This window comes from Aethalodelphis obliquidens, unplaced genomic scaffold, assembly GCF_003676395.1.
Source record: "Aethalodelphis obliquidens isolate GAN/ISIS:26980383/991018 unplaced genomic scaffold, ASM367639v1 scaffold19, whole genome shotgun sequence".
Lineage (NCBI taxonomy): Eukaryota > Metazoa > Chordata > Mammalia > Artiodactyla > Delphinidae > Aethalodelphis > Aethalodelphis obliquidens.
In genome coordinates this window covers 2,675,195-2,700,130 of record NW_020837963.1, presented here as the reverse complement: position 1 = coordinate 2,700,130, position 24,936 = coordinate 2,675,195, and the positions used below count along the sequence as shown (strand labels likewise).

At 41.1% G+C, this 24,936-nt stretch overlaps 1 protein-coding gene across 3 annotated transcripts in view; it reads left to right on the top strand.

Annotated features, from left to right (window-relative positions):
* EPG5 (ectopic P-granules 5 autophagy tethering factor) overlaps positions 1-24,936 on the top strand; it is a 127,225-nt gene that overhangs the window by 2,792 nt on the left and 99,497 nt on the right. For 2 of the 3 annotated variants that reach the window (XM_027118406.1, XM_027118405.1), the window contains exons 2-10: positions 10,520-11,464; positions 12,836-13,079; positions 14,544-14,680; positions 15,576-15,683; positions 16,553-16,626; positions 18,534-18,639; positions 21,081-21,195; positions 21,615-21,765; positions 24,230-24,385. In XM_027118406.1, the coding sequence (XP_026974207.1) occupies positions 10,520-11,464; positions 12,836-13,079; positions 14,544-14,680; positions 15,576-15,683; positions 16,553-16,626; positions 18,534-18,639; positions 21,081-21,195; positions 21,615-21,765; positions 24,230-24,385 (2,036 nt within the window). Of the gene's footprint in view, positions 1-10,519; positions 11,465-12,835; positions 13,084-14,543; positions 14,681-15,575; positions 15,684-16,552; positions 16,627-18,533; positions 18,640-21,080; positions 21,196-21,614; positions 21,766-24,229; positions 24,386-24,936 lie in introns of those variants that run through there. The other variant, XM_027118407.1, reaches the window with a different exon arrangement.

Sequence of the window (24,936 nt, the reverse complement as noted above, 5' to 3'; positions counted from 1 at the left end):
TAACTGTTCTCTTGATTCTGCCCATTTCTCTCCATCCTGACTAACTCAACCATCCTCCAAGGAAGATTTCTTGGATTTTTGCTAAAATGGCCTTTCCAAGTTCATTCTCGCTGCCCATTCTCTAAACTAAAGCTGGATTGATATTTTTATAAACAAACCCCCAAAATGATTGCTCTCCTATTTAAGGCCTTTCAAAGATTTCCCATTGCCCAGAGTCCAAGAGTCCAAAGTATGGACTCAAGGCCCTAAACTATCTGGATTCTGTCTTTCTCCTCAGCCTCTGGTCTTCACTACTATCTCTTTTGATTCTCAACTGTATATGTCCTTTCCTGCTTTAGGGCCTTTGCTCATGCTCTTTACTCTGCGCTGACACCTCTTCCTGTCCGTCTTCACCTGCTCATTCATGAGGTCTCTGCTTAAACCTCATCACCCTCATCACCCACATTACCACCGCCCCCAGCCCTCACTAGTAGCGCTCTGCACCCCTTTGTGTCACTCATCTCACTTGCAGTTAGTTTGTTAACATCTCTGTTCTCCCTTAGACTGTGAACTCAGTGAGGGAGGGACCTTTTTTTTTCCTAATACCCTTTACAGCCCTTGTAGGCATTTGCTAATGTTTGTTGAATGAAGGAAAAAATACCAGTATTGAAGAATATTTCCAAGCTTTGTCACTCAGAAGAATTTACTCTGGTAAATTTCCTCTAAATAGTATGAGAAAACAAATGGAAAAAGTCCACGACATCAGCAAGGCCCTCATACTTGTCAGTTTAGAAAATTGATTCTTCTCTTAGAGTAAATAGATTTATTACTTAGTGCTGGTTATGGTTTGGTTATGATCATGAAGTCCTACATTAATGAAACCTTTACCATTGTGGTGTAATTTGGTTACTGTTAATGGAACCATAAAGTAGTTCCAAGGCTCATTTCAGGAAGTGAGGAGTGTCATGTGCTTTTGCCTTTCGATAGTTTGACCCAGCAGCTGACCTATATTCCTTAATGTTAATCATTTGGAAGATGAGCTCACATTGCTAGTTTTTGGTTATCTGGTGCTTATCACTTGATACCTGAGAGATAGTCCTGATTAGTTTCACCCACCTTGGAGGACCCTGACTTCATTGATCATGGTAGATTATGGGTTAAGAACAGTAGATTTTTAGATTGGATTTACTCTGCAGAAGCAGTATATTTTATAGTCGTGGAAAGTTTTTCTGCAGTTAATACTAAATTCTGAATGCCGACAACTCATTAATAGTAAGAGCATATTGTAATTGCTAAGGATAGACTGAGATGTGTCCCAGAAAACTGATAACAGAAACCGAGACCTTTAAATCCCCATCGCCTCTTGCTTCTTGGCCTAGATGATTTCTACCTCTTAGTCCCTCCTTCCCATGAGTGATTATAAGAGTGAAGTTGGGGGATGTTCTATATTATTTAGCTCCTGTTGTACCTCCTAAGATCCATTTATTTGTTGAATAAACACTCATCAATCACCCACTATGTCCCAGAAACTGTTCTAAGCACTTGGGATGTAAACAGAGGAAAAATAAAAAATAAAAAAAAGAACCTGGCCTTAACGTAGCTTGCATTCTAGAAGGAGAAGACAAACAGAAAACTCCATAAAAAAATAAATAAAATGTATAATATATTAGAAGATGACAAGTGCTATGAAAAAAGGAAAAGAGGAACAGGGTAAGGAGCTGAGTAGTGGTGATTAGGATGGGTTGTGATTTTTTTTTAAAATAAGTTTATTTATTTATTTATTTATTTTTGGCTGTGTTGGGTCTTTGTTGCTGCGCGCGGGCTTTCTCTAGTTGTGGCGAGTGGGGGCTACTCTTCGTTGTGGTGCATGGGCTTCTCATTGCGGTGGCTCCTCTTGTTGTGGAGCACGGGCTCTAGTCGCGCAGGCTCCAGTAGTTGTGGCTCGCGGGCTCTAGAGCGCAGGCTCAGTAGTTGTGGTGCATGGGCTTAGTTGCTCCGCAGCATGTGGGATCTTCCCGGGCCAGGGCTTGTACCCGTGTCCCCTGCATTGGCAGGTGGGTTCTTAACCACTGGGCCACCAGGAAGTCCGGGTTGTGATTTTTATATAGGCAGTCAAGGTAGTCCTTACTGAAAGTGAAATTTAAGTAAAGACATGAAAGAGATGAGGGAGTTAGCCATTTGGATCTTGGGAACACCTGGGGCAAATGCCTTAAGGCAGTAGCAGTGTCGTTAGGGTGGAATGCATGAGGGGAGAGTATTTGGGAGAGTATTTGAAGTCAGGAAGGTGACACAGGGCCAGGTCGTGTAGGGCCTTGTAGGCCATTGTAAGGATTCGTACTTTGAGTGAAATATGGAATCACCTCAGGGTTTCAAGCCGAGGAGTGATATGATCTAAGTTATTTTAAAGGGTCACTATGCTTGCTTCGTTGAGGACAGACTGTAAGGGAGCAAGAGTACGAGCAGAGAGACCTTCTAAGAGATTTTTGCTGTGATCCAGGCAGGAGGGGATGGTGGCCTGGACCAGAGTTGTAAAGCAGAGGTGGTGAAGATCTAGCCAGGACCATTTGTTGGTGGTTTGGTTGGGATATGAGAAAACAGTCAGGGGTGACTCTGAGAGGGAGGAGGCAGTGAGTAGGACAGCTTTTGGGGGCAGATCAGGAGTTCAGTTTAGGACATGCTAATTTTGAAATAAATGTCAGACATCCAAATGGATTGGATATGTGGATCTAGAGTTTGGGAGAGATAAAAGATTTGGGGTCATCAGCATATAGGTAGTTATTTAAAACCAGAGACCGAACTAGGTTACCTTAGGAACAGGTGACAAGAACAGGACCCAAGGGCACTCCAGTTTTGCGGGGAGAGGCGCAGGAATCAACAAAGGAGCGTGAGGAGTGACCGGTGAGGTAGGATATGTTTGGGGTCCTAGAAGCTGAGAGAAAAAAGCATATGAAAGGAAGAGGAAGAGATGAAGCATGGAAAGTGCTGCTGATACGTGAAGCAAGATTGTTAAGAGCAACACAAAAGAAGTGGCAGCCAGGAGGAGATGTTGCATTCTCAGCAAAATGTATAATCCCCATCCTCCTCCTTTTTACTTGTAAAGCATTCTTGTACATCCCAAGGAGTGTGGGTAAAGTTGCCCTGAGAGCTCTTGAGCTGATAGTTGGACTCATGTGTCCAAGCCCTTTTTATCTGTTCTGTGCCAGGCATTGTGCTAAGTGCCGTGGATACAGACATTCATGATAAACAGACCCTGCATTTAAAGTAATCCCATGGCCAAGGAGCTTTCCTGTTTGGTTCACTTCATGTACCCCATGTACTAGAACTATGCCTAACATACAGTAGTAGTTACCTAACAAATACTTTCAGAATAATGAAAAAAAATAAAGTAATCCCACAAAAGTATTCTATGTAGTGTATAAAACTGAACCTTTATCATTTATGAAGAAGTAGCTCATTAATATTTTTAAGGATGGAAAGGAGTTGTAATATTTTTACTTAGTACAGTTTAAAGAGGAAGAACTGCAAGTGATGAATGGAAAGTGACCACTTACTTTCCAAACTTAAAAAGAAAACAAAACTTCTTTTTCTGATTACAAAAGTGCTCATTGCTTAAAAAAAGTGTGTATGTATGAGTATATACACAGAGAGAGAGAAGTATACAACACAGTAATGAAATGCCCTGAATTCCATCTCTTGGAGATAACTGTTGGTAGCAATTTGTTATGTGCTCTTTAGGTTTTTTCCCCGCACATACACCAACACTGTAGGGCATATTTACTGTAATGTATGGTTAAGTAAGTCTTTCTGTGTTTATTAACAACTCTTCTGTTTCTGTATAACTTCTTGATTATTTTTTCTCCTGTGGAATTATTTTAAAATTGGTTCTCTACCTGTACGTAACTTATGTAGAGATCAAAAATAAAGAAATGTTAATCTCTAGGCCATTTTCAGTTGTAAGAAACATGTCTTTCGGTTAAAATAAAATTATGTAAGCACTAATTTTTGCACACACAGCTTGATACACGTGGAGTTCTGTTTGAATTTTATTTTGTGATCTGTAATGATTGCTATATGTACAGTAGGTTCTAATCTTTATCTCTGGTTAACTCAAGTAGGCAAAGTAATTGGAAGTTGGCTTTCTTTTTTGTTTTTAAATGAAATTTTGTATCTTAAGTGTAAAATTTGATTCAGATTTTGGCATAAAAGTTCAGTTTTCTCTGAATTCATTGGATAGTCCGTTTGCTTTCTGTGAGGCATATAAAAATAAATTTCTGAATGTGCCAGAGCACATTTGTTGGATAATTCAATAATTTCTTCATTTTAGGATGCAAGTACCTAGGAGCTCAGCATACAGTTGGTACTCAGTAAATTCTTGTGAACTATAAGTCATCATTATTGTTTCAAGAAATGTTTATTGAACAAAGTGTTGAAAATCAGAGGCAGATCAGATCCAAAAAGGCATAAGATATATTCTCTGGTCTCAAGATATTTGTGGTCATTTGGGGGACACAACATAAAGATAAATAACCATATGTGGTAGCACGTGACCAGGGCCAGATGGCAAGTACACACCGCAGAGTTCAGAGTAAAGCATGTGCTGTGGAAGGGTTGATGTGGTCATTGAAGATTTTGTCTTGGGACAGGATCATAACTGAGTCATCAAAGGCACTGAGTGCCGAAGTTAAGAGTCAGACTTTCATTAAGTGGAGAGCTGTGATTGTTTTTGTGGTGTTCAGGGTAGTGTTTTAGGGAGACCAGTCTTATAGTGGTGTTTGGGATGAATTGGTGGTAGGGCAGAGGCTGGAGGCTAGGAGACCTTTCAGGACCTGCTCCCCTATTCTGTGCTTTGGAGAAGTGAATTGAGCCACAGGGAGCTCACCACTGCTTAGAGGCCATGGCGTTGGTGATGAACACAGTGAACCCCTTCTCCCTCCGCATATGCACCCCAGATATCCTGTCCTATCCAGGGATCTGTGAGGGGCAGGGGCAGGCCTTTGCTACCCTCTCAAACAGTTGTGTCTCGCAGTTGTTCATCTTTTCCTTCTGCCTTCCTTCTCTGATCTGGCCAGTCCATTCTTTGAATCAAATTACCAGCTTTCCTCTCCTTTCCCCCACCTCCTTTCCTGGGGCAACCCCAGGTTAATTCCTCTTTGGACCTAACTTCTGTAACAACACAGGTGGAGAATTAAACACAGAAGCACTGAGTTCCACCCCCAAGGGAAATAAAACCCAAAGTCTTATGTGTTCTTCTCTGGGAGCATTAGGAAGGTTTATAAAATTCTTTAATTGGTCATCTAACCACATTATCTGTTGCTGTTATGGTTGTGATTATTCCCAGGAAGGTAGATCTGCTGGATGTGGGCCTGCAAATTTGATAGTAACAGCTGGAGACTTCATTTTGTTTAGTTGAGGGGAAGAATTTGAAATTGCAAGGGCAGTCATGGAGTAGGGAAAGAGGAAGTGGTTTGGTGGGGTCAGAGTTGGGCAACAACTTCCCTTGGCAAAGAGAAGTTAAAAACTCCTGAGGGACAGGCTGGAGAGGAAGCCTGAGGTGGCTTGTGGGTTGCAGGAGGTGTGTTTATTTACTGTGCCCTTGATCTTGTGGCCCACCTTGGCCTACTTCCAGCTCCCTATCTTCTCTTCCAGTTAACATTTAACACCCCCAGAGGTCTCTTACAGTTTAAGAAAAGACAACTAAAATTTTCTCCCTCTATTTCACATTCCCATCTCTGCTTCCTTACTTTTCATTTATTTCTCAACTCTCTTGAGTTTTTAAAATCTTCCATCTTTTCATCTAACAGCTTTATTGAGCTATAATTCACACACTATACTTACTTAAAATGTGTAATACAGTGGTTTTTGGTATGATCCAAAATTGTGTCACCATCACCATGGCTCGGAATGCCAAACTCTTTTGCATAGAGAAGCATCATGTTAGCTTCCCACCAGCAGTGTTTGAGGATACTAATTTTTCTACATCCTTGTCAACACTTACTATTATCTGACTTTAGTAGTTTTAGCAGGTGTGATATGTTACCTCATTGTGATTTTGATTTGCATTTCTGTGATGACTCATAATGTTAAGCATCTTTTTATGTGCCATTTGTATTATCTTTTGAGAAATGTCTGTTCAGATCCTTTGCCCATTTTTAAATTGGATTGTTCATCTTTTTATTCTTGAGTTACAAGAGTTCTTTTTTTAAATTCTGTATATAAGCCCCTTATATAATAATTGATGTGAAGACATTTTCTTCCATTCTGTAGGGTTGTCTTTCCATTTTCTTCACATTTTGATTTTCAGCACAAAATCTTAAAAATTTTTATGAAGTCCAATTTATCTACTTTTTTCTTTTGTTGCTGTGCTTTCGGTGTCATGTCTAACAAGGCTTTGCCTAACCCAAGGTCACTAAGATTTACTCCTGTGTTTTTTTTGAAAAGTTTAAAAGGTTTAGATCTTATGTTAGGTCTATGATCCTTTTTGTTAATTTTTGTATATGATATAAGATAGGGGTACAATTTTATTCTTTGGATATCCAGTTGTTTAGTACCATTTGTTGAAGGCTGTTCTTTCCCCATTGAATTGTCATGGCATCCTTGTTGAAAATCAGTTGACCTTAAACATAAGAGTTTATTTCTGCTTTATAACAAAGTGAATCAGTTATACATATACATAGATCCCCATATCTCTTCCCCCTTGTATCTCCCTCCCTCCTGCCCTCCCTATCCCACCCCTCTAGGTGGTCACAAAGCACGAAGCTGATCTCCCTGTGCTATGCGGCTGCTTCCCACTAGCTATCTGTTTTACATTTGGTAGTGTATATATGTCCATGCCACTCTCTCACTTCATGCCAGCTTACCCTTCCCCCTCCCCACATCCTCAAGTCCATTCTCTAGTAGGTCTGCGTCTTTATTCCCGTCTTGCCCCTAGGTTCTTTATGACCATTTTTTTTGTTTTTTTAGATTCCATATATATGTGTTAGCATACGGTATTTGTTTTTCTCTTTCTGACTTACTTCACTCTGTATGTACAGACTCTAAGAGGGCCATCCACATCACTACAAATAACTCAATTTCGTTTTTTTTTTATGGCTGAGTAATATTCCATTGTATATATGTACCACATCTTTATCCATTCATCTGTTGATGGACAACTTAGGTTGCTTCCATGTCCTGGCTATTGTAAATAGAGCTGCCGTGAACATTGTGGTACATGATAAAGCAGAAACTAACACACCATTGTAAAGCAATTATACTCCAATAAAGATGTTAAAAAAAAAAAAGAACCTAGGGGCAGGACAGGAATAAAGACGGTGATGTAGAGAATGGACTTGTGGATACGGGGCGGGGGAAAGTAAGCTGGGATGAAGTGAGAGAGTGGCATGGACATATATACACTACCAAATGTAAAACAGATAGCTATTGGAAGCAGCTGTGTAGTGCAGGGAAATCTGCTTGTTGCTTTGTGTCCACCTAGAGGGGTGGGATAGGGAGGGTGGGAGGGAGACGAAAGAGGGAGGAGATATGGGGATATATGTATATGTATAGCTGATTCACTTTGTTTTACAGCAGAAACTAACACACCATTGTAAAGCAATTATACTCCAATAAAGACGTTAAAAAAATAAATAAAAAGCTCCCAACAACTTGAAAAAAAAAAGACAAGAAATAAAAAGTGTTGATAAAAAAAGAGTTTATTTCTGGATTCTCAGTTCTGTTTCATTGATGTTTGTCTGTCCATGTGCTAGAACCACACTGTCTTTATTATTGTAATTTTGTAGTAGATTTTGAAATTGCGAAGCGTGAAATCTCCAACTTTGTTCTTCTTTTTCAAGATTGTTTCATCTATTCTGGGTTCCTTGCATTTCCTTATGAGGTTAAGGATCAGCTTGTCATTTTCTGCAAAAAAGGCAGCTGGGATTTTGATAGAGATGGTGTTGACTTTGTATATCAATTTGAGGAGTATTGCCATATTAACAATATTGTGATCTGATCCATGAAAATGGAATGTGTTTTCACTTATTAGTCTTTAATTTCTTTCAAATTTTGTTTTGTAATATTCAGAGTATAAATTTTACACTTCTTTTGTTAAGCTTATCCCTAAGTATTTTGTTCTCTGTTCATTATAAATGAAATTGTTTTCTTAATTTCATTTCTTGATTGTTCAGCTCACTAAAATTTGGCCTCTGCCCTGAACAGTACACCAGTATTTCTCCCACTGTAGTAACCATTGGCCTCCCTCTCCTGATTTTCTTTTTTCTGACCTCTCAATCTGACAGACCTATTTATTATAGCTAGTGTGCTAAACATCATTGCAGTGTAATTGGACCCACTTTTTCATTTTCTTATAAATACTCATGTAATGCTTTCCTGGTATTCATGATTTTAGGCAGTTTGACAAAGTGGTTTGTATGCATTGTGTGGCTGTTCTCGGAATCTGATATCCACGGTGCAGATTAAAGTAATTTTGGAGGGACACGTTGCTTCTTGCATCACCACCATTTGTAAACATTTGGTGGTTCATTACCAGCAAGCTGAGCTCAAACTCCATTTCAAAAACATTCGTCTTTTCTTCCTAATATTAGGTGCATATAAATGTTTTACTTTTTTGGCTATTTACTTGTCAGCTTTTTTTTGCTGGATGTTTGCTGGACAACATAATCCAAAATCACTGATAACTTTGTAACCATGATTTTGCCTTCCTTAAAATTTCACCGTGGGGACTTCCCTGGTGGCACAGTGGTTAAGAATCTGCCTGCCAATGCAGGGGACACGGGTTCGAGCCCTGGTCCGGGAAGATCCCACAGGCAATGGAGCAACTAAGCCCGTGCGCCACAACTACTGAGTCTGCACTCTAGAGCCTGCGAGACACAACTACTGAGCCCGCGTGCTGCAACTACTGAAGCCTGCGCGCCTAGAGCCCGTGCTTCTCAACAAGAGAAGCCACCACAATGAGAAGCCCTCGCACCACAGCGAAGAGTAGCCCCCGCTCGCAGCAACTAGAGAAAGCCCGCGTGAAGCAACGAAGACCCAACATAGCCAAAAAACACCCCACATTAAAAAAAAAGAATTTATAGTGAGGGAAGTATTTGAGTGAGTCAGTTATTTTTTAGTTTCTTTGGATGTAACAATTTTATTTAAATAAATAAATAATAAATATTTCCATATTTTTTTCTTCCTTTTTATCCAGGCTTCTTTCCTGTGTGTCTAGTTTGTGTGTTAATGCCAGAGATACTTCATTAAAAAGCCATAATTTATTTTATCTTATTTTTTAAATGGTTAACTGTTTTTTGTTTTTTTGGAATTAATTTTGGATTTAATAAGTTGCAGATATAATACAGAGAGTTCCACGTGCCTTTCATCCAGCATCTTCTTGTGTTGTGTAACTGTAAATTCTATGTTGTAGAACATTTATCACAACCAACAAATTAACATTGGTACAATGGTATTAACTAAAATATAGAACTTTTTTGAATTTCACCAGTTTTCTTGCTAATGTCCTTTTTCTGTTCCAGTGTCCAATCCAGGATCCTACATTGCATGTCATGTCTCTAATGTCATGTCTCTAATAGTTTTCTCCAGTCTTTTGATAGTTCCTCAGTCTTGTCTTTTCTTTGATGATCATAACACTTCAGTTATTTTGTAGACTTTCCCTTAATTTGGGTTTTCGTCTGGTGTTTTCTCATGCTTAGATTGAGGTTATACATTATTAGAAAGGGTACTGAAGAGGGGATAAGCCTTCTCAGAACATCGTATGGGGATGTACTGGTTATAGTAACCCTGATCACTTGGTTAAGGTGTTGACTGCCAGGATTCTCCACTGAAACTTATGATTTTTCCCTTTGTAATTACTAAATATTTAGGGGATACTTTGAGACTGTACAAATATTCTGCTTCTGCTTAAATTTTCACTCACTTTCATTACTTAGTAGATCTTGCCTCTTGCCTGTGGCAGTTATTACCATGGTGTTCTAATCGTGATTTTCTGTTTTTCTCATTCCATCTACATTTATTAATTGGACTTTTGTAAGGAAGAGTGCCACTTCTTGTCTACTAAGGAAAAAAAGATACATATAACATATATATATGTTTATTTAGTTATGTGAGTATGGACTCATGGATATTGATTTTATTCTGAGGTTATAATCCAGTACTATAGTTATTTATTTCAAGTTGGCCTGACTTTTTCTGCCTGAAATTTGAATAGATATGTTTGTCAGGATGCAAACCTGTTGAAGCCTAAGATACTTGGAGACTGTTCTCTCTTACTTAACCTCTAGCAGAATGGAGAACAGCCTAATTAAGACTTTCCTTCTCCATTCTTGAATCATAATTTGTTGCTTATTCTCATGTCTTCCTCTGTAGGGATTAGACTAGTGAATCTCCCAAATTCAGCATTCTCAAAATTGAATAATATGAAATATGAAACACACTGCTTATGAAGTGAACTTAGATTTTTTTATACAATTTAAAATTCCTCATGTTGAAAGCATCAGTTATTGTTATATTATAAATTATTTCACATTATAAATCTTGTTTGTAGGAAAAGAAGAAACATGAAACCCTTCAGAGGGAAGAGTCTGATGAAGTCTCCCTTCCAAAAACCTCCAGAGAGCTGGAAATCCCTACCCCACCTTGTGAATTCCAAGGAGACCATCTAAAGGAGTTAACCGATTCCCAGCCCCAGAATGATGCTAGTCGACAAAACGAGAGTGAAATGTTTGATGTACCACTCACTTCCTTAACTCTAAGCAATGAAGAGTCCCTGACATGTAAAACAGAGAGTCTAAAGGAGGGAGAGGAGATCGGAGCCTGTGCTGGGGATGATTCAGTCAAGCCGAAGGTCGATCCTGGAGGCAATGTCGGAACCAAAGTAGAACCCCCCGAGAACATTACAGAAATGGAGGAAGATAAACCAGTACAATGTGGACCTTTGGAAAGCACACTGCAATCTAATGTTTCTTATATTCAGCAGGAAGTGGAAAATTTGAAGGTCAGAGATACTCAGAATAGGAGAGAAGACCAAGAAGCCTTGGGTCTTTCTTCAGAGGTGCTACAAAATGTTGGCTTGCAGAGTTCTTGTGAAGCCAAAGACATTTTCCAGCCACCTAGAGTGAAAAAACTGTATCCCCAGTTGCCAGCTGAAACTGCTGGGGATATACCGGCTTTGGTGGCAGTGAAACCCTTGCTTCGTAATGAGCGACTCTACCCGGAGCTCCCATCTCAACCAGAAATAGTACCATTTACTGAAGAACAGCTAAAAGTCTTTGAGCCTGGTTCATGGCTGGAAAATGTTGAGTCATATTTAGAAGAATTTGACAGCATGGCTCATCAGGACAGGCATGAATTTTATGAGTTGCTTTTGAACTACTCACGCTGTAGGAAGCAGCTGCTGCTGGCTGAAGCTGAGCTCCTTGCTCTGATGTCTGATTGCCAAAATGCCAAAAGTCGACTATGGCACTTCAAGGAGGAACAGTTGTCTGTACAGGTATATTGACTAGTGTAGCGTAAAGCTTGCAGGAGCCTGGGGAATTTTCAGTGGAGCTGCTATTCCTGTGATGCCATTGAGGTCTGGAGTCTGCTCCTTTTACCCACACTGACCCTGTCTTAGCCCATAGTAATTGAGTGCAGGAGTCACAGTGTCATATGCCCACAGGGGCCAGGCAGGTAACCTGGAGAAGTGAAACAGGTTGAGTGGGACGGTGATCACTGGGTAAGCTCATGCCTGGTCCAGCATGGGGAGCTGCTCGTGTTATAGTTGATTGTTGCTGTGAGGTTATATTGGTTCAGCATTGCCACATCTTATGTTTTTCTAAGAGAAGCTAGAAATCTGGATTTTTATGTGAGGGATCCTGATTTGTAAATGTTGGCAACTAAATACACACACACACACACACACACACACACACACACACACACACACACACTCTCTGTCTCTGTCTCTGTCTCTCTCTCTCTCTCTCTCTCTCTCTCTCTCTCACACACTCACTCACTCACTCATGCACAGTAGAGGCCAAAGCAAGTCATGTCTCCAGGCCAGATTCAGCCTGTGGGCCATTTAGCTTGTGACCTTGGGCATAATGCCAGGAACATCTAATGGGTAGAGAGTGTCAAGGGGAGGATGATCCATGGAACGAGGTCAAGAGGAAATGAGAAAATAGGGAAGGCAATAAGATGTGACCCTATGGAAGCCAAGGTGCCATCAGGAAAGCCATTGCATAGTGGCCTGGGAGGGATGGCGAGGAAGAGAAGGCTATTCTTGACAAGTTTAGCAGTGAAGGGAAGATGGAGGAGATGTCAGGGAGAAACGTGTGATTTCCCCCAACCCTAATCGTCATTCCTTGGAGACCTGTGTATCTCTTTGTAGATAGGAAGGATCCTGTGGAGAGAGAAACTTGAAAATACTGAAAAAGAGAGAATAGAATCAAGAAAACAGTTGGAGGGTTAATATTGGAAAGGAGGGGTTTGTTTTGAGCAGAATCACAAAGAATGGTGAGGGTAAGTACAGAGATATTTTGAGATCTCTCGAAGTTGAGGGGATATCACATTGACCTCAGTGTTTATAAAGTAGAAGGTAAGGTCATCAATCATGAGGGTCTTAGAGACAAGCTCTATTGTTTTCTTGCACCTTTCCCCACCTACTGCATTTTAGGATTTCTCTTCTCGTCTCTGAACTTGTGATGCCTTTGTGATTGGCACCTGGTTGTATAGTAGCTTCATTGTTTTCTACGTAGTAGTATTGTTCCCTCGCTGCGATTTGTAAGCTCTTTGAAGATGGTACTGAAGCCTGTGTATTGTATACAGGCTTCAAGAGCAAAGAGTAACTGGCTTCATATCTCACCCTTTTGCCCACTGCTAGGGTATCTGTGCTGATCAAGTGAAAGTTTCAGGCCATCATCGCTACCAGAGAGTGGAGATGAATGAAAATGCACTGGGAGAGCTAAAAAAACTGTTTGATGCCAAATCTGAGCACCTCCACCAGACCTTGGCGCTGCATTCTTACACTTCTGTGCTCTCACGGTTGCAAGTGGAGTCTTATGTCTACACATTACTCAGTAGTTCGGCTGTTCTGAGATCTTTAGCAATTCATCAGGAAGGCCAAGGTGTGTAAGTAATGAAAGTCTCACTCTTTCTTGTGGTCTAAAATATAAAAAGAATTGAGGGATACAATCTGGTGGACTCTACTGTGTGCAGATATTATAAGGGATAATTTGTGCTTGCTGTTTTACCTTACCTCCCCCAATACAGGACTGAGATCTGCCTTAATAACATTTCTTGGGAGCAGTGCCAGGTCTCCCTACCCTGTGGGCTGTCATTCTCTCCTTCTCTAGGAAGCCAAAAGTTTGCTTTTTATCATTAATGTCTCTTACTGTCCTAATTTATGTGTTCATTACCAATTCAAGTCCAAATATAGTTTTTGATTCTAAAACTAATAATCACAATACTTTTTCATTCTGTCCGTTGCACTTTATTTTTGCTTGTCCATTTTGTTGGGGTGTTTAATTTTCATCAGGGCATTTATAATGTTCTGAATTTTTCATCTTATTTTGGGTTTTAATAAATTAGCCTTGGGCTTTCTTGGTGGTTCAGTGGTTAAGAATTCTCCTGCCAATGCAGGAGACACAGGTTCTAGCTCTGGTCCTGGAAGATCCCACATGCCACGGAGCAGCTAAGCCCGTGCACCACAACTACTGAGCCTGCTCCCTAGAGCCCATGAGCCACAACTGCTGAGGCCCGCGTGCCACAACTACTGAAGCCCATGCGTCTAGAGCCCGTGCTCCGCAACAAGAGAAGCCACCGCAATGAGAAGCCCGCGCACCGCAATGAGAAGCCTGCGCACCACAATTAAGAGTAGCCCCTGCTTGTCGCAACTAGAGAAAGCCCGTGCACAGCAACGAAGACCCAACGCGGCCAAAAATAAATAAATAAATAAATTTATTTTAAAAAAAAGAAAAAGAAATTAGCCTTTACTATATGATAAGTATTACGTATGCAATTTTTATTTCTTGGAGAGATACTAGGATCATTTAAAATAAAAAACTTCTTCCCCCTTATCGTTTTCATAACTAATCAGAGAGCTGGGGCTAGGCCAGAGATTTGCTGATTTTTAAATAAAAAATTTTGATGAAGTTAATTTTTCTTGCTTTGAAATACTTCACGAAGTTAAATACTTTTTTCAGTTTACATATTTAGTAGAAACTCATTTTTTTTTTTTTTTTTTGCGGTACGCGGACCTTTCACTGTTGTGGCCTCTGACGTTGCGGAGCACAGGCTCCGGACGCGCAGGCTCAGCGGCCATGGCTCACGGGTCCAGCCGCTCCGCGGCATGTGGGATCTTCCCAGACCGGGCAACGAACCCGTGTCCCCTGCATCGGCAGGCGGACTCTCAACCACTGCGCCACCAGGGAAGCCCGAAACTCATATTTTGATGTAACTTTTCTCCTTGGATTTTCATCTGAATTAAATATTTTAAATAGTTTATTTATTTATTTTAAGTAGAGACACTAAAAATTCTCCCACAAATACCATTTATATGGGACTCATTTAATCCTCTTTTTAATTTATAGCTTCTAAACAGGTAGAAAGCATTCCCTCTGATCTGTGTCAGCTAAAGGAGTGCATTAGTGTCTTATTCATGTTCACCAGGAGAGTTAATGAAGATACTCAGTTCCATGATGATCTTCTTCTCTGGCTGCAGAAATTGGTAAGGAAATAGACATAGTATACTGTCCTTTATTTCCCTGATAATTTAAGAATTATTTCCTGTTTCCTTATAGGTTTTTTATTAATAGCTTCTTCAGCTAATTTGTTTAATATATTAGTGACGTTTTCTTTGCTCATGACATGTGGAAATAAGTTATCCTTATCTAGTGCATTATTAAGCACACAGTGCTTTTCTCTCTGGTAAAGTTTATGTTAAATTATCTTTGGCCTTCGACTTAGAAGGAAATGGAAATGTGGGAAGCATGCTAAATTTAAGACTAGATGTATATTCAGAATATAGGTATGTGAGCTAAAAGTTGTTCATATCACTTTTTTATCATCTTGTGTTTAATGCTGTACTTATACTTTAAAAAATTTTTTTAAGGGAAAAAAAAGAAAGGAATCAGGATTTGGGAACTTTAGGAAAGATATCAGGTGTGTTACGTGGGGAGAGGTTGTTCGTTTACTGGTTATGTTTCTCAATGGAGCTCCCTTGGGTGCTTTTTTTAGGTTCATGCTAGCATTCTTAGATGTGGGCTGAGGTTCTAAGCATACTTACTTGTATCTGAGAAACTATTACAAACTGGGAATAGATTAAACTACTTGACTTATATCTATTCATGTGTGGCCAGGAACATTAGTGATTTGTAATTTGCCAGATAATAAAAATTGGGTTTGCAGAGAAACTGCTAATGATATTTTTATCAGAGTGCTCTTAGGTTCATAGGCCTCTGTGTACCTCTGTGGTAGAAACTCAACCAGTCAGTGGTATATCTTATGTCTGGTTACTCTTTTGAAAGATCACATGTATTTAAATATCGGATAAGTGATTTCATTAGACCCTTAAAAACATTCGTCTTTGTAAATAGTAAAACTATACATCCTTTATTGTTTAGGTATCAGTGTTACAAAGAGTTGGCTGTCCTGGAGATCACCTCTTCCTTCTAAACCATATTCTTCGATGCCCGGCTGGTGTTAGTAAATGGGCTGTTCCTTTCATCCAGGTATGATGAATGGCCTTCTAATGTTGAAGAGAATGGGAGGCGATTTTGTTAAACATTTTTCCTGAAGAAGTTGCTTTAAGCCTACTTTAAAAATATTGATATTTAAAATAAAATTATTGGGATATATCTAGTCTGTATTCGTAGGAGTTATTATGCTGCAACTTCTTGGACCACCCAAAAATGATGAAATTAAGATGGAATTGCAAAAGTTCAGTTGTAGTCTGGCTTGGTAGGTTTAGTAGTATTTAATTCTGTAAAATTTCTGTGCAGTAAGGCTTGCTAGGACTTTTTTCTGTAATATTCAACACAACGTCCTAAATTAATCCATCTCACACTACAGTTGGTACAGATAAAAAAGCAGCCACAAGCATCTCAAAGTTCTTTAATACTAGCAGAGATCTCAGGTCTGTGCGATAGATTTAGGCATCTCTGCTGCTTGCCTTTGGGTTGTGTTGTTAACTCATAGCAACCCCTCAGATGGGTGGGGCCAGATGTATTCCAGGTCATTCTCCAGGTCATTCTCCATGTTACCTTTTCTTTAGTGTTTCTGGTGGCAAGAAATTTGAATCTTTTTAGGTAGAAGGAGGATTTTTTGTTTTTATTTATCTTTGGATTAAGATAGCAGTATATTCCTCCCGTCCGTATTGTTTCAGGTAATTGATGTAAATGGCTCAGCTACCTCTGTTCTCTGAGTACAGCCCAGTCAGCACTGCCAGGTAACCCACAGGTGTTCTCGCTCTTGTGGATGAGATGCCAGTTCCATCTTTGCTTCCTTAACAGCTCCCTTTGTCAAAATTCTGGTGAACTAACATTATGGATACTTGGGTTTTTGGTTTTCTACAGTATGCCTTTTCCTTTTCTGATTTCAGATCAAAGTGTTGAATAACCCATCAGGGGTCTTTCATTTTATGCAGTCCCTTGCCCTGCTAATGTCTCCTGTCAAGTAAGTGTGGAAGAGCTTTGTGAAGTAGAAATGAAAATGTTCTATCAAACAGTTGGCTTCCTAAACTGCCCAGATCCAAACAATTGCTAAGAGAAGAGTCAGCATTCCAAAATTTAACATTGCAGGTTTTCTTTGGCTTTAATACCCTTTGTCCCAAAGTGACCCTTTTAACTGCCTTTTTTTTTTTTTTTTAAACTGATTAACTTTTTTGGGTCCTCCTTTTTAGTGGATTTGCAACTCCTGTCATATATGTCATTGTGGTGCTGTGGGGAGAAAAAAAGGATGATCTCTTCCTTAGAAGGAGAGGTTTAGTGGCAGAGGAAAAAAAAAGCACAGTCAAAGAGATTCAAGTGCTAAATTGTGTGAAGCCATGATTGATGCAGTAGAAATGAAGAGAGTAAAGAGAGTAGAGTGGAGTAGTCAGAGGGTTCCAGGTGGATGAGCTGGGTTTGAAGAATGGAACTGACTTCAGCAGGAGAGGAGTAGGGAGGGCACTGTAGGTGGGAGAACAGTGAGCAGTGGCCCACAGTACAGGGAAGGATAGCTGTGCAGGGGGCAGTTTGGAGAGCAGCTTGGCTGGAGTGAAGGGGTGTGGGGGGGTGATAATAAAGATGAACAACTAGGGTGAGTCTGATTATAGAAGACTTGAAATTAAGACATATTTGAGATGGTCTGGCCTTTGTAGCAATTGAAGGTTTTTGAAAAAGGGTAAAAGTTGTATTTAAGGAAGATTAGGATGGACCGGAGGCAGAAGAAGATGTGCTTTTGCCTCATTTCTTGCATTGAATTGTCTACGGTTGCAGACATCTGGCTGTCCTGGCTCTGGAACCGAATCCAGCATCAAGAGGGCACATCCTTAAGTGGGGGGAGAAGGCAGAGGTGTGTATAGGTTACCTTGAACTGTGTTATTCCCACTGGCTCTTGATCCAGGAAAGCGTATCTGCCCCCAGCCTGAATTGGTGCTGGTCTTGGGAAGGAGAAAGTGGGGAACGGGAAGGTCATCTTCCCAGGAAAGGATAAAGTAGCTGATTAAATAAGAAAATGTGGGCAAGGGTGGCTCAGACCTAACTCTGTAGACTCTGAGTCTGAGTGACTGAGAGGGTGTTGGCAGCCCCAACAGACCGAAAAGACAGAAAGGAGAGCTGTTGGGTAAGGAGGAGAATTTGAGGTCATTGGGGTTTGCAAGTGGACACATACGAGTGGCAACTATCAGTGGACATGTGGAGCTGCAGGACTGGAGCCCCTCAGGTTGGAAACAGGAAGTCTTGGAGGAGAGCTCCTGGTGAAAGGAGGGAATGGATGAATTTTCGGGGTTAGGCCAGAGAGGAAGGAGCAGAGAGCTGAGAACTGGGTGGTGGTCTGAGAGAAGAAACCTCTCTGGTTACACTGACTCGCCAGGTCCAGCCAACACCTTGTGAAAGCCTGGCTGGCAGGAATTCCCCCAGATTCCTCCCTCTCACCGCCTGGATATAGGGGCTGCTCTTACCTGTGGTGTTTAGGTGTACTTTTCCCCCTAAACCGGCTTCTCCATTACCTGCAGATTATCTTTTTTTATTCAGTAAAGCATGTTTCCTGAATGCTTTGTGAGCCGGTTAGAGTTCAGGTACTGTGTGGTCCTGGGTGTACTGAGGCCCCGCTGTGGGCGGGCACTGTGCTGGCATAACTGCTGCTCTGCGGTTCCTCATCATTATTGACCCAGAATGGCTGTGGTCTCTACACCACGATTAGCGAAGCTTTGGTCTCCTTGAGTTTTAGCGAGTTATTATTTCTTATTTACTAATTCAAACCATTTGAAGATTGAGTGGATGTCTGACTCTTCTTCAGGGCGAGTAGATGATCCAGAATGCACGCAGTGGGCTTTCTGTGTTTATGTTTAGGTGATTGGAGTGATTTCCCTTGTCCTTTAGAAATCGAGCCGAGTTCCTGTGCCACATGAAGCCCAGTGAGCGGAATCCATCCTCCTCGGGGCCTGCATCCGGGACGTGGACACTAGTAGATGAGGGAGGAGAAGAGGTTAGTCATCATGTCGACAGCATTTTGATTAAGCATTTCTGAGCTCTTCTTTTTACGTGCCAAGTATCGTTCTAAGCACTTCTCACGTATTAGCCCATTTAATTCTCCCAACAGCCCCACGAGGCAAATACTGTTTTCATCCCCCTTTTAGAGGTGAGGAAACATGTGCGGGTGGGGTTGAGGGAATTTGTCCCAAATCACACGTCATTAAATGCAGAGCCTGTGCTCTGAGCCAGTGTCTCTGCTGCCACCCTTCCTAGACCATCTCCCTGTGCAGCTGGGAGAGTCTGGAACCTGGAAGTGTTTACATATTATGTACACTTTCTATTAGGATTTTATTTTATGCAGCAACAGTTTTCTGGGCTTGAGGTGTCACCTACAGATACTCTGAGTCTGTATAACAAAGAGCTGTATCTTGCCAAGGTTCTGCCTTAACGCTTACAAACTTCTTATCTAGATCTTCTCATTTGAAAGATGGAAGATAATTTTCTGTTTTTGGGGAGAATTTAATGATCAAAACCCAGTTTCTTGGGAATTCTCTGGCAGTCCAGTGGTTGGGACTCTGCACTTCCACTGCAGGGGGCCCGGGTTCGATCCCTGGTCAGGGAGCTAAGATCCCACATGCTGCACAACATTGGCCAAAACAAACAAAACCCTACAAAACAAACAAAAAAATCCCCAGTTTCTCAAGATAACAGTTATTGACTTTTCTTTCTACTATATACGTGGTTAGTGTATAGGTGAGGCATTTTTTTTTTTTTTTCCAGCCAGTTATCGGCCCTATCTAATGCGTTTTTATGGTCCAAATCCTGATTTGGTGTATTTGTTCAAGGTTGGCCAGGGACTAAATTTACTGAAACCCCTTCTCTTCAAAAGGAGTTGAAAGTTTGCAGTGGACACTCCTTAGAATGACAGCATGGCAGCTGTGGGATCATGTCTGTGTATTTACCCAGGTGTTCATTCAGAAGCAGGAGCCCCTTCACACTCATTTTGCTCTTCCTGGGACTTGTAGGAGGTGGTGAGATGATGGTAAATGATGTGGCCATGCAGACTTCTTTGCTAGAGATTGAACAGTCATCTGGAGACAGCTTCTCAGGAGCTGGTACAAATTGGTTTTTTTTTTTTTTGGCCTTGCCACACGGCATATGGGATCTTAGTTCCCCGACCAAGGATTGAACCTGTGTCCTCTGCATCACTGCATTGGAAATGCCAAGTCTTAACCCCTGGACTGCCAGGGAAGTCCCAAATTGCTCTTTTAAAGATTGTGATGGAGCAGGTTTTTTTTTTCCTTCCAAGACTGGTTTCTCCTAAGAGAGGAGTCTTTTTTTTCTGGTAGGTTTCCTGCATTTAATCCTAAAGACAGGTAATCATTAAGGACTCTGGAATTGTGTCTGGCTCCTGGTTAGCATTCACTGGATGTTGAGTGGATTCAGGAGCCTGGGGAGGGAATGCTGGGGGTGCTGTTGACTCAGAAAAGGCCATGGGCGGAAGGCACTGTGAATTGTCCATGTCAGTGGTTTCTTGACACCGGCTGTGTATTAGAACCACCTGGGCAACTTAAAAACCTTGCCCCGGCCCACACCCAGACATCCAAATGTTTAAAAGCCTCCATGGTTGATTCTGATGTATAGCTGGAGCTGAGGACTGCTCAAGGTAGAATTTCTGAGCCTCTTGTTTGCTAGCCATTTAGGACATGTAAGAGGGTAAAAATGAGTGGCTTCAGGAAATTATGAATGAATTGCATTAGTCCCTTGTTGAAACTGAGGTGATAATTCTTTAGAATCTCTGCGTCTTTTTACAGTATTCCCTTTTGAATGTAGCACATCTTAGGACACAAATCAGTTTGGTTTCTAAGGGGACTTTAGTGCTCTGTATCAAACAAAAAACTCCAGCTATTTCCCCTATGTGATCCCTGTGTATGACCACTGTTATTTTTATCCTGTTTTCAGCAACACTAATTGACAACAGAACTTGGGTTATGCATAGCAAATGCTAATTGCTTCTTGGTAAGTCAGTTGAGTACAGCAGTAGACCTTAATTTTGGGGCAAGAAGAGGCTTCTGGATAAAATAACTTGGACTCTTAGTGAATGGTTCTTTAATTGATGTTGTCAAATCACTGAGATTTATAGTAAGATCCCTATTCTAGAGGAATTATTTTTCATCTTCTTTGGGATGGAAATTTAATTGAGAGCGGTTTCAGCCACTGAAGAATGGATATGACTCAGATACACATAAAATTGTGCTTGCAATTTTAAGGGATTTACAGGTCATCTAATAGAACTGACAGTATAAATCTCTGTCCTGGAGGAGAAGTCCACGAGGACTCATGAGAATACCACATGTGTACCACTGAGACCTGTGGTAATTCAGCTCCTGTAACTCTAGACCATGGTGTCATCTGGTCAAATCAGCTGACATGATTCTGTATCTTCTCCCTTAGGATGAAGACCCTGAGACTAGTTGGATTCTCCTTAATGAAGATGACTTGGTTATCCTTCTATCACAGTTCCCATTTCATGAACTCTTCCAACATCTCCTTGGGTTTAAAGCAAAAGGTAGACTAATTCGTTTTGTAATATGTAAAATGTGGTAGGGACAAGCTCAAACACAGGAACTTAGCATCAAGTCCTGTCTCGTGCAGGCTCCTGATTCGGGTTCCCCGTGCCTGGCTGTACTATACAGAGATGATTACATTACCGTGGCAAGGCTTCCTTCCTTTCTCTTGTGATTGTAGTTTCCTCCCTGGTGCTTACATGCATAAGGTTGACCAGCTTGCACATAGCCCAGCTTTAATAAATGGTTTTAATTTTGCACTTTGTCTCAAGTTTCCCATTTTATATTGACATAGGAGCCAGAGCAATGGGGATTCTCTATCTTGGCTTTCTTTCCTCATTAATATACTGACATCCACATCTTTCAGTGTTTTTCCATAGTAATTATAATTTTTTTCCCCTTTTCTTTGATTAATTTCTAGGTGATTATTTACCTGAAACAACAATACCTCAAGAGATGATGAAAATTTTTGCCTTTGCTAACTCCTTAGTGGAACTTCTGGCTGTGGGGTTAGAAACCTTCAATAGAGCACGCTATAGGCAGTTTGTCAAGCGAATTGGTTATATGATCAGGTAATACTGCTCTTGGTTCGTCTGTTTCTATTAACTTTCACCCTGGTCAGTCACAGACACTGTATAATTGGGATGATGGGCATTTGTAGTGGTATAGTTCAGGTCTTATTTCTCATAAAAGTAAGAATTTTTTTTCTTCACCGTCTACCTCTTGGGAATTTTAAATAAATACTTCCAGTCAGAATATTTGGTTAATTATCTCAAATCTCAAACTGGTTTGTTAGACAGTTGTTCTTGGAGTCAAGATCCTCAGAGCAGCTGCTGGGTTGAACTTGGCCAGAGAGAAGGGGTCAAGGAGAGGTCAAAGAAAATACAGGGTCTTTCCCCTTCCTTTACTCTCTTCTATCTCCTAGCTTTTGCCTGGGAATTGTCGTGTAGCTGTGGAAAATTGGCAGTAGCTCTTTTGCATTATTATTTCTCTGTTTTCTCTCTTATTTACTGTAATTTCTATAAAATACCATTTAAAGAAAATTGCAAAGATTTCATCAGTGGCCACTGTATTTGAATTGGGAAAGCATTATCATTTATTTGCATGAAAGGTAGGTTTATGTTTTTACTATCAAATATGAGTAAATTCTGAGAAATGCACTGCTTTTCATTGAATTAATTTTGTATCCTCTTTTCTGTATCATCAATTTTTCTATCTTTACAGTGTATATAAATACACTGCTATTTCTTCCAACCTCCCTTACCTTGAAAGAAAACTTCCAAAAAACTGTAAAACTTCTCCCACTCCCATACTTTTGTTTCCAAAACATAATTGACTTTAATTATTTTAGATACGTATCCTTCAGCTTCATAAAGCCAGGTAAGTGATATAGGATGCCCTGAAGTTCTTGAAGTCTCCACAGTCAGACTTTCGCCCCCAACACTACCCAAAGAGCTCTGAAGAATGAAGGTTGCTAATGAAATTTGTGCTACTAACTAATCCAATGGCCACCTCTCAGTCTTCATCTTGCTTTACCTCTTACACAGTTCACACAGCAGGCTTTGTCATGATTGGTCACTTTTCCTTAAAGCATTTTCTTTGCTTGACTTCCAGGATACCATGTTCTCCTGGTTTCTCCTCGGTTTCACTGGCTGTTCATTTTCTGCCTCCTTGGTTGTTTCATTCTCGCCTCCCAGACTTCTTAATGTTGGATGCCTCAGGGCTTCATCCCTGGACCTCTTTATCCAAACTTGTTTCTTGGGATTCCATCTATTCTAATGTCTTTAAATATCATCTAAATACAGTTAAAATTCCTAGTTCTATTTCCAGCCTCTACCTTTCTTGTAAGCTTGTATATCTAGCTGCCCACTCGGCACCTCCACTTGGATGACTCATGATCATCATTATAGTTTAATAATCCCCAACTGGGCCCTCTTTCCCCACCTCTCAAACTGCTCCTCTCACAGTCTTGTCAGTCTCAGTAAGTGGCAACTTTATCCTTCCAGTTGCTCGGGCCGGAGCATTGGTATCATCCCTGGCTTTTCTTTTTACACCCCTCACCCAACCTGATGGTCAATTCTGTCATCTCTACCTTCAAAACACCATCTTTCATCAAACCTAAGGTATATTTTGTGCACCACTAAGAAGGAAAAAATGCTGCCAAATAATGGCATGTCATCAATTTTAATGACATTCCAGTTGTAGAGATTAAAGCATGAAAGGTGTGCATCCTTTGAGTCAATGAAACCTGCTATTTCTAGAATCCAGCCTCTTCTCACCATGTTCACTGCTACCACCATAGTTCATCTTTAGTTATTTCTCACCGATTAGCACAACAGCCACCTGACTTGTTTTCCTGCTTTTGCCCTTGCTCCCTTGCGCACCCCACCCCCAACTTATTCTCAGAACAGCTTCCAGTGTTTCTTGTAAATCACTCCTCTGCTCACACCCTGCTGCTCCCAGGCTCATTCCGAGTAGAAGCCAGAGTGTTCACAGTGGCGTACAGGACCCTTCATGGTCTGATTTCCTGTCACGTTTTCGATTTCCTCTCCAGCCATTCTCTCCCTCATTTACTCTGCGTTAGCACGTTGGCTGCCTTGCTGTTCCTCCAACATACCGACCACCCCTCGGAGCCTTCGCATTGGTTGCTTCTTCTGCCTGGATGCTCTTCCCTTAGGTAGTCCTGAGACTGCGTCCAGTCTTTACTCACGTGTCCCTCTTCAGTGAGGCCCCTCCTCCCCCACACTCCAGAGAAACTTCATTTCCCTCTCCTACTGATTTTTCTCAGTGTCGTTTATAACCATGTGACAGACTGCATATTTTACTTTATTTGGTTTATTGTCTGTTTGCCCTCCACTAAATGTAAGCTCCATGAGGGTAGGGTTTTCTCCCTCCATTGCATCCCCTTTAGAGCCTAGAAGATAGTGAGTGCTCAATAAATATATGTTGAATAAAGTAATGCTGCAAATGTAACGTAAAGATGCTGGTGTTGAGTGCCTTCATGCAAAGTGCTGCATTGTCTTTCCTCACGCTCAGGATGATCCTTGGTTATGTGAGTGACCACTGGGCCCAGTATGTGAGCCACAACCAAGGTTCGGGATTGGCCCTGCAGCCCTACTCCGTGGAGAAACTACAGGTTGAGTTTGATGAGCTCTTTTTGAGAGCTGTACTACATGTGCTGAAAGCCAAAAGGTAAGAAGTATGATGATAATTGTTGAGAAATAGCTCCCTGGCTAGTAAGAAAGATTGGAGTGAAAGTCATTGACTGAAGTAGAACTCTTACAATAGTGTCAATGTATTTCATCTATTTCTTATCTTGGCTTAATTCTTGGGCTTTAGTTTCCTTTTGTGTAGTATTGCCTGAAATGATCTCTCTTTCAGGTTTCTTTCAGTTTCTCCTGAACTTTTGAGGTAACTTTGACCAGGGGATGAATTGTATTTCATGCCCAACTCTAGTGCCCCCAGTGAGGCAGAGTAGGCACTCAGTACATTGTGCAAGTTGTCTTACTCTGTGGGTATTAAGGTCTAGGACTGTCTTGGGTCCGGGTCCCCTGTCTTGGCTGTGTTCTGATCATGCCGTCTTTGCTGCTGCTTACAGCCTAGGATACATTTGAGGCAGAGGTGGGGGCATGGCAGCTCATCCTGCACTATCTTCCCTGAGCTCCTGGCCAAGTGTGGGAGCAGGTTCTGCTGCAGCACTGTGCCCTCTGAGAGGAGATGAGTGGCCTCCCGCCCCACCCGGC